The 16547-nt window shown below is 30.8% G+C and overlaps 1 protein-coding gene across 1 annotated transcript; it reads left to right on the forward strand.

The window, feature by feature from the left end:
• Nucleotides 1–9300: 9300 nt before the first annotated feature.
• On the forward strand, nt 9301–11399 carry LOC143619054 (uncharacterized). Its single transcript, XM_077091082.1, has 4 exons — nt 9301–9466; nt 9558–10148; nt 10249–10347; nt 11000–11399. Exons 1-4 carry the CDS (start codon nt 9320–9322, stop codon nt 11276–11278), a joined length of 1116 nt encoding a protein of 371 aa, XP_076947197.1. The 5' UTR covers nt 9301–9319; the 3' UTR covers nt 11279–11399.
• Nucleotides 11400–16547: the final 5148 nt, after the last annotated feature.

A 16547-nucleotide genomic window follows, 5' to 3' on the forward strand; every position in this document is an offset into this window, starting at 1 on the left:
CAGAACTTCTTAGAACGTTTATAGATGTTCATTTTTTTAATACCCAGAACTTCATTGAAAGTATTAGCACGTTTAAAGATGTTCATTTTTTTTAACACCCAGAACTTCATTGAACGTATCAGAACGTTTATAGGTTTTCAGTTTTGTTTCAGAACGTTTAAACATAATATTTTGAACCCTAATCAGAGCTCGATTGAGTGCATTATTTCTGCAATTCCATAATCGACTGATGAATCTAAATACTTCTACACATTAATTCGATTGATTAAATCATCATTTTGGAGTTCATTTTGGTCAGAACGTATAAACTTTGAGCAGAACATTTAAACATGAACCCTAATCATACCTCACTTAAGTGTGTTAATATGTATTTTCATAATTGATTGATGATTCTAAAGCCTCTTAAACATCAATTCGATTGATTAAATCATCAATTTTTTTTATCAATTTGAAGATTTTTAATGTTCAGTGACGTTCTATTTCAATTTTTTTTGACTTTTGAGATTTCATACTGTAAGTTGTGATTAGAGTTTAGAAATTGGATGAGATAGATTAAGGAGTTCAGAATTTGGATTGGAATCGATGCTAAATCGATGAATTTGATCACGAACTACTGTTTGGGTTATTTACAAAACTGCCACCCCAGCGTGAAATTAACATCGACGTTCAAAAAGCTCGCGTACCTAATGTACGATAATTGATTATTGTACGCTAACCTCTCTCTCTCTTTATATATATATATATATATATATATATATATATATATATATATATATATATATATATATGGGAGGTATATTTTGAGAATCTTATGAGTTGTTAGAACTTTAAAAACTAAATATGAACCACATGTTTAATTAAGTATTTGAGGATTTGTTGTTAATTAAACCACAACAAAAATTACATAATGAGAGAGAAACGATAATATTAAATGGTATAAGGGTATTTAAGTAAAATGCAAAAAAAAAAAAAAAAAGACAAAACATCAATCATAATGTCTTTCATTTATTGTTTTCTAATATTTATTTATTTTTAACCAAATCAATTTTTTAATATAAAAAACTGACCTCTAAACTAAATAAGTTTTTTATAATATAGATTTGACAATTGTTCACATAAAAATTAAAGTTCAATAATTTTTTCTACAAAAAATGAGTTTATATATAAACCAACAAGTATCTATATGTAATAGCATCTTGCTCAAACTATCACATTTTTCAATATTTAGATTAATCAAATCTAAAAAATCATCAATTTAGTTCTATAGAGAATTACATAGACAAACATATAATTTACTCAAACTACACAATTAAAAAAAAACCATACAAATTACATAAATTACCTCAAGTAGCTACACAATACACAAAATGACATAAGTTGCCGAAATTACACCTACACCGATTACACAAATTATTCAAATTACATTAATTACATATACTACACAAAGTACATAAATTATATGACACAAAATACACATATTACATATAATAATACACATTACACATGTTACATAAAATATCACTGATTGAATAAGTTTAATGCTATTGTGTAACTAAAAACCAAAACTTAAAACATATACAAATTTATAATATCCTAAAAATAATATGAAAAATGTGTGATAACCATGTTGGATACATTCTACTTACCGACTTTTTTTTAACCATACAAGTACACGATTTTACTCAACATTATAAAGAAATTGAAACTTCCAATTTAACCACGTTGAGTTGTTTAACTTTATTATTTGATTATGGCTAGACAAAAAGTATTAATGTAAAATTATGATAATAGAATAATAGAGATAAATATATAATGTTTTAATTATAAAATATAAGGATGTTAAATGGTAATAATGAAGATACATAGTGTGTTGAATTTAATTATAAGAGATAATGTGATGTGTAAAAGACCTCATTACCCTTTTATTATTTTAATGAATATATGATGTGGTTGAATCTGGTCCATATGATTGGTTCTTAAGTTCTTAAAACTCAAATGGTTCTCAAAATAAATCATCCCTATTAAAGTGAGAAGTGCGAGAAATCACTTTAGGAAATCACAATTCCGGTGGACACCGGAAGCAGAGCAAGCCTTCTAAGAAGTAAATAAATGTTTAATCGATTTACCAACGTTAATAGCTCCGCGGAGAGGAGAAGAATTAACCCTGATACCAGAATGCGGAAATCTTTATTTCCGTTAAGCAGTTTATAAATGTCTGTTATGCCGTTAAGCAATTTATAAATGTTCATTATGTTGTAAAGCAATTTAAGAATGTCTATAAACCATTTTTAAAAATGAGTTTTATATTCAACATGTGTATGAAGAAATTTGTGAAAGACATAAAAAGGTCTTCAATTGCATGAAAGTTATCTGACAACTCTTCATTTATTTTTATCTTTGTGAAAGACATAGGTAATTCTTTAATTGTGTGAAAGTTGAACGACAACTCTTAACAATTTTTTATTTGTTTATTAATTTTTTATAAGACATGTGTATATGTCTTTGTATTCATGAAAGACATGAAGTCTTCATTTGTGTTCTTAGTTTTATTAAATTCCCAAAGAGAAATCATTTAGTTTCGATAAAGATTAATCGAGTTTTGTTTTGAGAAATCAAATTTTTGTAAAGATGCTTAAGGAGAGATTATAATAAATACTTTTGAAGTAAATTAACAGTCATAAAATAAATCATACCTCTTCTTCTTATCCAACTAAGAAAATCTTTTAAATTTTTCAAGTGACCAACCCAACCAACTTGTTCCCTACGGCCTCCTGCCTCAATGGTACTCTTATGGCTCCAGGGCTCCAGGTTTTGCAAAATTCTTAAAGATGAACTTGATGGATAATAAGAACTGGTATTTTTATTTCACAACTGTTCTTCCTGAGGGAAGAACTTCTTGGTATTTACATAATACTCTCCTTTAGCAAGGAGATTACTCACTATTACACATGATTACAAGTAGAGAAAAGAAAGATAGGAAAGAGTGCGACTAAGAATGGATGCCTAAACTTAAGAATCGTTCTCCTTTATATAGGAGGAGAAGATTTATACAATGGACAAAAATTCCCTTCTTAATTCGTCATGCATCACGTTTTTAATCGACATACCCATGTGTTGGGTCCAGTTCCCTGGTGTCTTCATCCGAGTAATAGCTGTAAAGTTGAGAGCTATTATCTTCTTTTATACTGACTGGACAGTATTTGCAATTATGATTTCCATAAGTGCGCTGAAGCTCCTGACAAAGTCTTTCTTTTGTGACTGGTCCTGCTTCTACTTTATTAAAGATGATTCTTTGCTCCATCTTTTTTAAAGCTTATTTCTCGTGCTTTGGTAGTGGAAGACTACTAAAGCTGGTAATTTCACAGTGGTGACTGTTATAGTTTACTTTATTAAAGCTTCCCGCTTTTATTTTTTGCAAGTTTTCAAGTATTTTTAGAAAACTCTTGACTCTTATTTCAACCCAATTGCTCGGATATTCATAATTTTCTTCCATGACTTTCGATGGATTTACGGTTCTTATTTTAGCAAGACCGATTTCCAGATGATGGTAACTTTGGAAAGTCTTTCCTTGATGCCAATCTGGGAGTGTAGAGGTACACTTGATGAAGATGTTAGCATCTTTTGCCGCTGCAATCTTTTTTCGAAAGTTTTTGATAGATTTCTTCATTCCTTCGGCCATTAAATTAATTTCTTATAAATTACAGGAAGGGTAAATATACTTAGCTAACCCAGCAGAAAATGCTGAGGAGATAAGTTCTGGGCTTGCGCCTGGACAAAAGACAATTAAACTTTTAGTAGCTTTATCTTCTGTGTAAATGTGCTCAGTTTCAAAGTCATCTTGACTTAAGGACCGCGCTTTAGACCATAATGATCTAAATTCATCAAGAGATACAATCTCTGAGGATTCTTCTTCTTCTTTTTTCTCAAAAATTTTTTTTTGAGAGAAATGGTGAAGCTTTTCTGAACTCAATGGTTCTTTCTTGTTTTCCTGGTTTTAAAGGTTCAGGAAAAATATGCCTGACCCTACTTAAGCATGCATATTATGTCAGTGAAGACTTGGTGTGAAGCCTTGGAGCTTACGTGTTATCGTCAAAGGTATTTCCCTCTTTCCAAAATTTGCTGAATAGCGGGTGGCTTCTTGTTGGGCTTGTGCTAACGTCCTAAATTTTTTGAATGGATGGCTGCTTCCATCTACGTAACTTTTGACTGTTGACCAGTCTTCGTATATCCCCCTATGCTCACCGTCAAAAATGACATAAAACCTTGTTTTGGGATTTTCTGGTCTCTGGGTAATTTGAGAGTAACTTGGTCTTAGTGAGACCTCTTCAGTTTTTAGCAAACTGTCAGCCATCAACGGATTTGATTTATCTTTACTAGAGCCGTTTGCTTCTGGAGTAGATGAAGATCTTAGTTCTTCAAAGCAACAGGAGTAAACGGACTTGTTTTTTCTTTACCCTTTGCTGTTTGAAAGGGAATAGATTCAGATTGTCTCCTTTCGGATTCCTGCTCTGAATTAGCAGTTGTTTCTAGACTTTCGTCATAGAGTGCTATTTTTTCTTGAATAGACTTTAATTCTATAAGAAGAATTTTTTCTTTAAGGCGTAATGCCTTGAGTTCTTCCATGAGAATTTTCTTTTTATGGAAAAGAATTGTTTATACCAATTTGAGGGGTTTTTTAGCTCTTTAAATAGATGAAAAAAGGTGTGAATAGTTTTCACGTTTATTGAAAGTCTCGTGTCAGGCAATCAGCCAGCACGTTCTTGGTTCCCTTGAGATGCTCAATGTCGAGAGAATATCTAGAAAACCTCCCAAACATTTTGTAATAAAAAAATTTTTATTTTCTGGGATTTTGTCTTCTTCCCCCCCCCCCCCCTATTAAAAGTTTTATTTTTATTCATCTCTTAAATGTTTGAGCTGTTGCTACTGTTTGAAGATGAATCATACGTTATTTCAAATGAATATACCTGCATATAGTCATCAAAATATTTTCGGAAGGATAATAACCTTCAATTTCTGCTTCATAAATGAGTTTTAACCTTTTCCGGAAACTTTTGTCTATTAGGACATTCGTTGGCATAATGCCCTTCTTCCGCGCAGATCCAGCAATGACGTTTCTTTTTTCCTTGGGGACAAACCTTAGGTTTTTCTTTTGAAAAGTATTTTCCAGGGATGAATTTTCTTTTCTTGGGTTTCCAAAACCTTCTTTTAGTTTTGTATTTTCTTTTATATTTCTTTTTGAAATATTTGTTTTTATCCTCATCACACCCAAAAGATAATTGACAACAATTTTATGACAACAATTTTTGTTAAATCTTTTTAACTGTTTTTGCTTGTTGGAAAAATCGCAGTAAACAGCAATTTCTTCTTTAACAATTCTTGTAGCAAAACCTAGTGATTGCTTTGTTAAGTCGTTCTTTTCTTTATTCCATCGTTCTTTAGCTTTTTCGCCAACAATATGAATTTTCATTAGGTAAACTTCTATCCAAGAATGATATTCACCTGTGCTTAGCTTATATAAGTTTTGTTCAAAAAGACAAGTAAAGTCATCTAAAAGACATATATCATAAAGTTGTGATTAGGTTAATATTTGTCTTGCCTTTTCAAGCAATTTTTGATTATCATGATCTTTATTTGTAAGAAAATCAAGACCTAAGAACATCATATACATGGCATCGATAATTTGATCAAAGAGATCATCCCCATGTAATTCTTCATTCCAAGTTGTTCCTTTAATAAAATCTTGGACTATTCCTGCGGACTTATGTTCTATTAGTAACAATAAGGCCTTGGCATTGGAAAATTCTTCTTGATTAGACTGGATAATCAGACTAATTTCAGTATTCCATTTGTCGATTGTTTCTTTTCTTTGATTAAAATCAAAAATACAATCAATTTTTATGGTGCCAATTTCAGTTGAACTACCATTATTTTTATCGGAATTTGGTATCCTTTTATGATAGAGCATAGAGAATTCATATTTTGTGTTCTCTTTCCTGTAGGATGGCTTGCGGTTACTACTACTAGCAGCGCTGGATTGATTCATCCTATATTTTGGAACTTCTTCTTCCGAAGAATATTCTTCTTCAGTTTCGGGTTCTTTTATAGCAAAGATTTTTTCTTTGTTTTCTGGAAAATATTTTTCTTTTAATTTTTTATTTTCAGAAAATTTCTTTTCGCACTCTTGATCACTTAAGGTCATGAGTTGAACGAGTTCTTGTATTTGTTCGGCTGAATAATTTTCCAGCTGTTCGTCAAAAATTTGTTCTTATCTTTGTGTGATAGAACTCATTTATTTACAAGACAAAATAGCTTTATTATTTTGAAGGTCTTGTATTTCTCTTTCGAAATTTCGTTTTTGTTGCATCAAAAGATCTAGTTTTTTAAGCCTATCACATGGATGGCTGCTTAAGTCATTTTGAAGCTCATTTATTTTTTGAAAGATATTTTGAAGATTAGAATAATTCATTCTAATTTCTGGATTTATCTTTTGATTAGGATTTCTCATCTGACTTTTATTAGTCTTTTGAGGTAGATCCGAAAGGCCACTCCAATGCATTTGGACTTTTAGAACTTCCTAATTAAGGGTTTCCAACATTAAAATTGGGAAAAGTGTATTTTTGAAATCTCTTTTTCTCTTCAGAAGTATTTTCTGTATGTTTTTCGGGTTTTGGCGTTTCTTCTTTAATTTTATCAATTTTGTCCGATACATCTTTGATAATTTTTGCCGCTATGGCTTCTAGGCCTTCGTTGGTAGTTAATTCTTCTACCTTTTTGATTAATTCTCTAATCGATTCTTCGATCTTTATTAGACTCATGCTATAGAAATTATTGCTTTTCTAGCCTTGAGATTATTAATATTCTTTTTAATAGCCACAATTTCTTCTTTCAAAGCTTTTATTTTTAGAGTTTTTGTTTTATGACTTGTCATAATATCTACTTTAACTTGCTCTATTCTTATAAGAAGAATATGTATTGAAGCTTATTCTAAGATGATTTCTTCATTTAGAAGCTCTAAATTTTTAAGGATTGGCTGTGACGATGTCATTTCCCAGCTATTTCCTTAAGAATTTCACCATATCTGTCAACCTTTTCAGACATAGATCATATTAATTGTGATTCAGTAAAACTGGATTCTCCTATTCTTAAAGGGTTTCCAGTAAAACCGTGTCTAGGTCGGGACACTAGAGGTTGTTTATTACGAGCAATATTAATTGCCCAATCTTCTTGTAACTGTGATGGTTCAGAAAATTTACTTCCTTCGACAGTTCCAATTTCTAAGAATATATCTTCGATTGTTATACTCTCTTTCTCTTTATACTCAATTGAATGAGTACTATTTGTTAAAGCATACGAAATTAAATAATTAATCGTAAATACTTTATTACCCGGTTCCATAAGGTCGGTTCTTTCACACTGATGTATGAAACTTAAAGTTTTATCGAAATCTTTTGAATCTCGATGTAAGACAAATTTAGGATATATGGTAAACATAAATTTTCCATATGCTAAATTTCCTTGTACTACTCCTAAAAGAGCATCTTGTCTGTTAACAATTCTATTGTCAACTAGAGCCATTTTTATAAGAAAATTAATTCCATCTCTAAATTGTGCCTTTAGAAGAATTTTTACTGCTCCTATATGCACCATGTTCATGGTTCTTCTTAACTCAGGTTTCATAGTCAAAAGTCTTTTTGCTATTTCTCCTTTAGTTAGAAGAGGTAGATATACTTCTCCGAAAGTATCTTTTATATCTACTGAAAGTTCTTCAGTATTGAAGCAATAGAAAATCTTATTTTTTCTAGAGAAAGCTCTTGAGACTAAACTCTGTAAGTGATTAGGTTGATTAAAAACCGTTTTTGTGTCAAGCTTGAATTTAAGCTTGTTATTTTTTTCTAGTTGATTAAAATTAATCATATAATCTGAAGTAAAACCGTTTTCATTTTCTCTAAAGTTTATTACTTCGGTTATTTCTTGATTGTTTGATGTTTCACAATCAGTTTCTTTATGATTTATGTTAAAACTCATCTAATTTTTTGGTTACTGATCCCACTTTTTTTAAAAAAAAACCCTATATCTATCCACATCAAACAGAGCGGTAGGGGCTGTCCTGCTAGTGGATTGAGAAAAGACACAAACATCGGTGTTTGTATAAATAAAACATCTCAATTAAAAACTTATATAATAATAATAACAATAATAATCTATACTATATATAATACATCAAAAAAGGACAAATTAAGACATCAATTTTTAAGTAATTTACAACATTTAAAGCATGAGGTACATGTGTTAGTAAGGGTAAACTTGTCTTTTAAACACAATCCATTCAACCTACAAGTTTGGTACCTCATCTTTAAACATATTATGTTTTTAATTTAAGTTGTAAACTAACTTCTCACCCATGATTTTTAAATGACTATAGGCTTTTCAAACGCTAATATTTTTATATAAAAATTACATCATAAAAACGAGCATTTTATTATCTTTAATTTGGATATGATATTGTTATAATTTTTTTCATTTTAAATAAATTAATATGTTACGTAGGGGTGTTTAGTGTCGGTTTTGATGGTTTTTAAGTTAAACTGGTGAGTCCAACCGTTAATACTGATTTTTTTGTCGTCCAAAACCAAACTCAACCATTGAAAGTTGAAACCGAATCGTTACTAACGGCCTGATTCCAGTTTGGTTTCACAGTTTAAAATTTAATAATAAATTTAGTTTAAAATAATAATTAATTTAAATGTACCATCAATTTTAACTAAAAACCAACATAATATGATACTTGAGGGGATTATAAATAAAAAATGATAATCTTAACCACATAAATGGTAAATATTAATGGAAGATCTAGGACGTGAAATAATAACAACAAAGATCACAAAATGAATCACATTGCAATTAGGTTAATTTGAAGTTGTATAGCCAAGTTATTTGTAATACAAAGATTACGTTCAATTAAATTTTAACTATATCTAATATATATTACAAAACATATCTAATAATTAATAATAAAAAACATTAAAATGCATTCAACATTTACAGTCTGGTCTGGTTTCATATAGCCGGTTGCCGGTATAAATAACGAACCAACCGTTCACTACATTTTGGAAATTTTGAAACCGACCAATAAACCGAAAGTAAAAGAAAAAAGAAGTCAAACCAATAACCTGTTTAAACGATTTCAATGTTTAAACGAACCCCAAACACTTATATTTGTTACGTGATTAACAGGTTAATAATAAGTCGTCCGGTCCTTGTAAACGTAAAAGAAAAAGAAAAAGGAGGAAAGAAAGAAAGAAAGAAACCCTAGAATATAATGGAGAGTGCGGGAGAGTGGCTGGAGAAGGCGCTGGTGGATGTTTGCCGGAAGACGGAGGGTTTGGATTTAGACGGAGATCTCATCGCAGGTTTAGTCTCCTACTGCGATCTTGCTCCTCCTATTGACGCCAAAGAGTACCTCCACGTAATTCATTCATCTATCTCTTTCTTTAATTTTATTTCGAACAACCATTCATTTATATCATCATTCCATTCAATCATTTACGTGCATACAGAATATAGTTGGTGAGGAAGCCGGTCGACACGTAATCGATGAATATCTGAAAAGAAGAGGTTATGCAGAGACCGCCGACAATTCTTTAGACGGTCAAACCAGTCAACTTCGTGAGTATATAAAACCGCCTGCAAAAGAACCAATCAAAATTGCTAAAAAACCAGTCAAACAAAACACTCCAAAACAGACACAAAACCAACAACCAACAAAGTCAAAGAAGAAAAAAACAGGTAAAGTTATATCACTTGAAGAAGCTTCGAAAGGGTCTATAATATTTCAAAAGGGGAAACCCTGTTCGTGTGAAGCGCGCAGACACAGGCTTGTGAGTAATTGTTTATCATGTGGGAAGATTGTGTGCGAACAAGAAGGTGAAGGACCCTGCAGTTTTTGTGGGGCCCTTGTTTTGCGAGAAGGAAGCACATACGCGGGGCTTGAGGAACAAGTGGGCCCAATGTCGGATGCTGAGGTGGCGGCTGAAGCTTATGCCAAGAGGCTTGTTGATTATGATAGAAACTCTGCTGCGCGTACCACGGTTATTGATGATCAAAGTGATTATTATGAGATGGAAGGGAATACTTGGTTGTCAATGGAGGTATAATCTTTACTTGGTTTATTGATTATTAATATTATTTGTATAATTTGAAGTTTTGAATATGTGGTCGTTTGAAGTTCTAATATCTAATGGTATATAGGAAAAGGAACTTTTGAGGAAGAAGAAAGAGGAGATTGAAGAGGCGGAACGTGCCAACCGCAACAAAGTTGTCATATCTTTCGATCTAGTTGGGCGTAAGGTAACTGTTTTTGTCACTTATATTTAATCTTTTATCTTTCATATGCTAAAAATTGTGAAGGTTGGCACGGTTTAAGACGTCGTCTTTAAGATAAGAGAGCGTTTGTATCTGCGTTTTGATGAAATGATTATGTTAATGTTGAGTTGATTATATAGGGGTCATATAGTTTGAATAACAGGTTTCATTCCAGCTTATATATCCATCTTTTTATCTTTTTTTGGAAGACTAGTACTCTTGATTTTCGTTGTTAATAATAGTTGGTTCTAACTGTTTATGAACAATCCTAGTTAGTAATACTGTTAAGAAAAAAAAATTAGAATTTAAATTATATTTTTTAAAAACTTATTGATATATATAGCTACACACACACACACACACATATATATATATATTAGAAACGAACGGCTGTTAATGTGCGAAGCGTACGAATACTTAAGAGTACCGATGCTTGAACTAGAGTAGTTATTATTACACTACAACATTAAAGCAGCGTAATAATAATTAATTACTCTGGTATTCTTATGCAGTTGCACTTCGAACATTAACCCTTGTTTGTACAATGATATATATGTACGTGTATATCATCTACAGCTGTGAAACAGTAAATTGTAACATTATTACTTAAAATTGAGAGGTTGGAGTTTCATATTAGGTGCTGTTGAATGAAGATGAAGCCTTGGATCAATTAGAGAAAAGTATCTTGCTAAAACCTGCAACTGAACGAGAAGTGAACCGGATCAAGCCCAACCCGACTCTTGAGATACAACCGATCTTCATAGACCCGAGCCAGGGCAAGAAAAGTGTAGATGTGAAGGGAACCCATGTGCGAAAAGGGATATCTACAGGTTTGTGTTTGGAAATTAGTGGAAGAGTGCAACATGATCGTAGCGAGCTAAAACATCATGACCATTTGGATATTAGCAGCTTCTGATGGCTACAGCCTTTTGTATTTCTGGGAGTTTATATTTGTATACTCATTTATGGCACGGGTCAAAGTTTATACTTTGTTTTTGTTGATGTTCTAAATAAGAAATGGTGACTGAATATCAAAATGAACTCTGACGCATTGGCGGTCAAGTCAGACATGAGTATACATGCATATACGCAAGCATCATGCATTATGAGTATGAGGATGAGAAAGTTGCTAGGAAGGGTGGTTTTCATTGCAAGGGGAGTGTTTGGAGCCAACCTTAAGACTTTAATGTCTAAATGAAATTTTATAAACAAGGGTGGAAGGTACCATAGCTTACTAGTTTAGAACCCTCATCACATCTACCACCATACTCCATCACTAAAATATCAATGGGGTAGGTGGTCTATTAGTAAAGACGAAGCCGTTAAAACACTAAAGTGTGGGTGATCTGGGGTTCAAGTCTTTCAAGTAATAGAATTTTGTTTTGTTATAAAAAACACTCCACCTTTAAAATGTCAACAACATTCACCTATATGTTCCTTGAATCCACTTTAAATATAAATACTTTTTGCTGTTTTTATTAAAAAAGTTTGTTTTCTAATGGAATAGTACCACGTGAAAGAAGGAACTGGCACTTTGGTCTTTCGAAAGTATTTGAGAAGGGTGGAAACAACAATGATGCTGAGAATGGTCATGTCTACGAAGATTACCGGTCTTAGTAAAATTCTTTTGCAAACGCATGTGAGCCTGTGAGGGAGGAATTCATGTATTATGTGTGTGTATATATATTTATATATATGGTTTGAATCAAATACAAATGAAATTAACGTGTTAAACGTGAGAATCAAGTATAGTAATTATATATACAAGTAGAGTAATTATGCAATTACTCAATGATAATTCTTCTATGATGTAAATACATAATAACTCTACTTGATTCTCACGTTTAGCACGTTAATTTCATTTGTATGTTAACTTTTCCTCATATATATATATATATACTCATATATATATATATATATATATATATAGGGGATGGATCTTGCGAGAAGTGATATTACAGCGAGAAGTGAATGTATAACTCTATTAATCCCTAATTTCACTCCTTTTCATATGATGTTACATACATATATGTAGGTTGATTGTATTTATGTCTTAATTAAATATTCAAACCTACCTACAAACATATAAATGTATCGAGCCACATTCAAACCTATGTACCTACACACATACAAACATACTTACACATATACAAAACATACGTACACATATACAAACATACGTACCTACACACATACATATGCACCTACACAACGCACATACACATAAGAAATGGAGTGAAATTAGGGATTAATGGAGTTACACATTTACTTCTCGCACTTCTCGCTATAAAAAAACTTCTGAAATGATCCAATACCTATATATATATATATAGGGGTGGGTTAACGTACAATAATGGCTTATCGTACATTACGTACGCGACCTTACAGAGCGTTAGATTAAAAAAACGCGGTGGTGGGCAATTTTGTAAATAACCCAACAGTAGTTAGCGATCAAATTCATCGATTACAAATCGACTCTAACCCAAATTCGGAACTCGTTTCTCTATCTCATCGAATTTCTAAACTCTAATCACAGCTTAAAGTACGAAATCTCAAAAGTCAAAAACCAAAATTGAAATAAAACGCCGTTGAATATCAATGATCTTCAAATTGATCAAAAAATGATTTAATCAATGGAATTGATCTGTAAGAGGCTTTAGAATCATGAGTCGATTATGAAATAGCAGAATAATACATTCAATTGAGCTCTGAATAAAGGTTCATGTTTAAACATTCTGCACAAACTTTAAACGTTTTGAACAAAAAAGTCCAGAACAAAAATTTTAGAAGTTCAGAACTTCTAAACTTTTTATACTGAAGTTCTTAGTTTTGAACACCCAGAAACACAAACCTTTAAACGTTCAAGCCAAAATCTTCAAACGTTCAACACGATTAAACGAATAGAGTTATTAATCAAAACCAGAAAAATGCCACTAAATTAATACGTTCAACTAATACGTTAAAAAATTAGAAGTTCTAGGTTTTCAAAAAGTTTAAAAGTTCTGAACTTCTAAACTTTTTGTACTAAACAAACCTTTGAACGTTTAAACGTTCAATGGCTCAGATCTGTTAAAATTAGGTTTTAGATGTATTACTCTAAAACAAAATTGAGGGCTCATTATTGTTCGTTATGTTAAATTGCTCGATTAGTCCAATTCTCAATCTTTAATTAGTCTGACTCCATAAACTAGAACAAGGATGGAGAACACCGTTCCATTTTCAATTTAAATTTGATTATGTTTCTGATCTTGTTCTGAAATTTATGAGTCGATGTATGATCGTGGTTGATGAGCGAAGGATTTAATTAGGGACGAAATCGGTCTTGAACAAATTTACAATCTTGCCACCGCGTGTTTCCACAAATCGACGTTCCAGACACTCGCGTACCTATTGCACGATAAGAGATTATTGTATTAGATCATATATTATATATATATATATATATAAAGGATCAAATACGAAAATTGTTTATCGTAGATTACGTACGCGACACCCTCAACCCTATATTTCAAAAAACACGCGGTGACAAATTTGTAAATTATTTCAAATCGTTTCCATCCTAATTAACCTTTGCATCGATTCCACCATCTTCACCGGCGTCATTTGCATACACACACTTCAATTGATTTTGAATTGAAATACGCCATTTGCTGAAACCTAGTTGCAGACGTTCCATATTTTGTTCATATGATCGAATCAATGATCAAATTGACGGTTGATTGATAATTGTTTGATGATTACGAGAATGTATGAAGTGATTTCAGTGTTCAATTTTATGTTACAGGTGTTTAATTTTTTTTTGTTAGTTTAGAAGTTCAGAACTTTTAAACTTTTTTGAACACCCAGAACTTCTTAGAACGTTTATAGATGTTCATTTTTTTAATACCCAGAACTTCATTGAAAGTATTAGCACGTTTAAAGATGTTCATTTTTTTTAACACCCAGAACTTCATTGAACGTATCAGAACGTTTATAGGTTTTCAGTTTTGTTTCAGAACGTTTAAACATAATATTTTGAACCCTAATCAGAGCTCGATTGAGTGCATTATTTCTGCAATTCCATAATCGACTGATGAATCTAAATACTTCTACACATTAATTCGATTGATTAAATCATCATTTTGGAGTTCATTTTGGTCAGAACGTATAAACTTTGAGCAGAACATTTAAACATGAACCCTAATCATACCTCACTTAAGTGTGTTAATATGTATTTTCATAATTGATTGATGATTCTAAAGCCTCTTAAACATCAATTCGATTGATTAAATCATCAATTTTTTTTATCAATTTGAAGATTTTTAATGTTCAGTGACGTTCTATTTCAATTTTTTTTGACTTTTGAGATTTCATACTGTAAGTTGTGATTAGAGTTTAGAAATTGGATGAGATAGATTAAGGAGTTCAGAATTTGGATTGGAATCGATGCTAAATCGATGAATTTGATCACGAACTACTGTTTGGGTTATTTACAAAACTGCCACCGCGTGAAATTAACATCGACGTTCAAAAAGCTCGCGTACCTAATGTACGATAATTGATTATTGTACGCTAACCTCTCTCTCTCTTTATATATATATATATATATATATATATATATATATATATATATATATATATATATATATGGGAGGTATATTTTGAGAATCTTATGAGTTGTTAGAACTTTAAAAACTAAATATGAACCACATGTTTAATTAAGTATTTGAGGATTTGTTGTTAATTAAACCACAACAAAAATTACATAATGAGAGAGAAACGATAATATTAAATGGTATAAGGGTATTTAAGTAAAATGCAAAAAAAAAAAAAAAAGACAAAACATCAATCATAATGTCTTTCATTTATTGTTTTCTAATATTTATTTATTTTTAACCAAATCAATTTTTTAATATAAAAAACTGACCTCTAAACTAAATAAGTTTTTTATAATATAGATTTGACAATTGTTCACATAAAAATTAAAGTTCAATAATTTTTTCTACAAAAAATGAGTTTATATATAAACCAACAAGTATCTATATGTAATAGCATCTTGCTCAAACTATCACATTTTTCAATATTTAGATTAATCAAATCTAAAAAATCATCAATTTAGTTTCTATAGAGAATTACATAGACAAACATATAATTTACTCAAACTACACAATTAAAAAAAAACCATACAAATTACATAAATTACCTCAAGTAGCTACACAATACACAAAATGACATAAGTTGCCGAAATTACACCTACACCGATTACACAAATTATTCAAATTACATTAATTACATATACTACACAAAGTACATAAATTATATGACACAAAATACACATATTACATATAATAATACACATTACACATGTTACATAAAATATCACTGATTGAATAAGTTTAATGCTATTGTGTAACTAAAAACCAAAACTTAAAACATATACAAATTTATAATATCCTAAAAATAATATGAAAAATGTGTGATAACCATGTTGGATACATTCTACTTACCGACTTTTTTTTAACCATACAAGTACACGATTTTACTCAACATTATAAAGAAATTGAAACTTCCAATTTAACCACGTTGAGTTGTTTAACTTTATTATTTGATTATGGCTAGACAAAAAGTATTAATGTAAAATTATGATAATAGAATAATAGAGATAAATATATAATGTTTTAATTATAAAATATAAGGATGTTAAATGGTAATAATGAAGATACATAGTGTGTTGAATTTAATTATAAGAGATAATGTGATGTGTAAAAGACCTCATTACCCTTTTATTATTTTAATGAATATATGATGTGGTTGAATCTGGTCCATATGATTGGTTCTTAAGTTCTTAAAACTCAAATGGTTCTCAAAATAAATCATCCCTATTAAAGTGAGAAGTGCGAGAAATCACTTTAGGAAATCACAATTCCGGTGGACACCGGAAGCAGAGCAAGCCTTCTAAGAAGTAAATAAATGTTTAATCGATTTACCAACGTTAATAGCTCCGCGGAGAGGAGAAGAATTAACCCTGATACCAGAATGCGGAAATCTTTATTTCCGTTAAGCAGTTTATAAATGTCTGTTATGCCGTTAAGCAATTTATAAATGTTCATTATGTTGTAAAGCAATTTAAGAATGTCTATAAACCATTTTTTAAAAATGAGTTTTATATTCAACATGTGTATGAAGAAATTTGTGAAAGACATAAA

Source organism: Bidens hawaiensis, unplaced genomic scaffold, assembly GCF_021521415.1.
Source record: "Bidens hawaiensis isolate Kalapana, Puna unplaced genomic scaffold, B.hawaiensis_p1.1 tig00002405_1, whole genome shotgun sequence".
NCBI lineage: Eukaryota > Viridiplantae > Streptophyta > Magnoliopsida > Asterales > Asteraceae > Bidens > Bidens hawaiensis.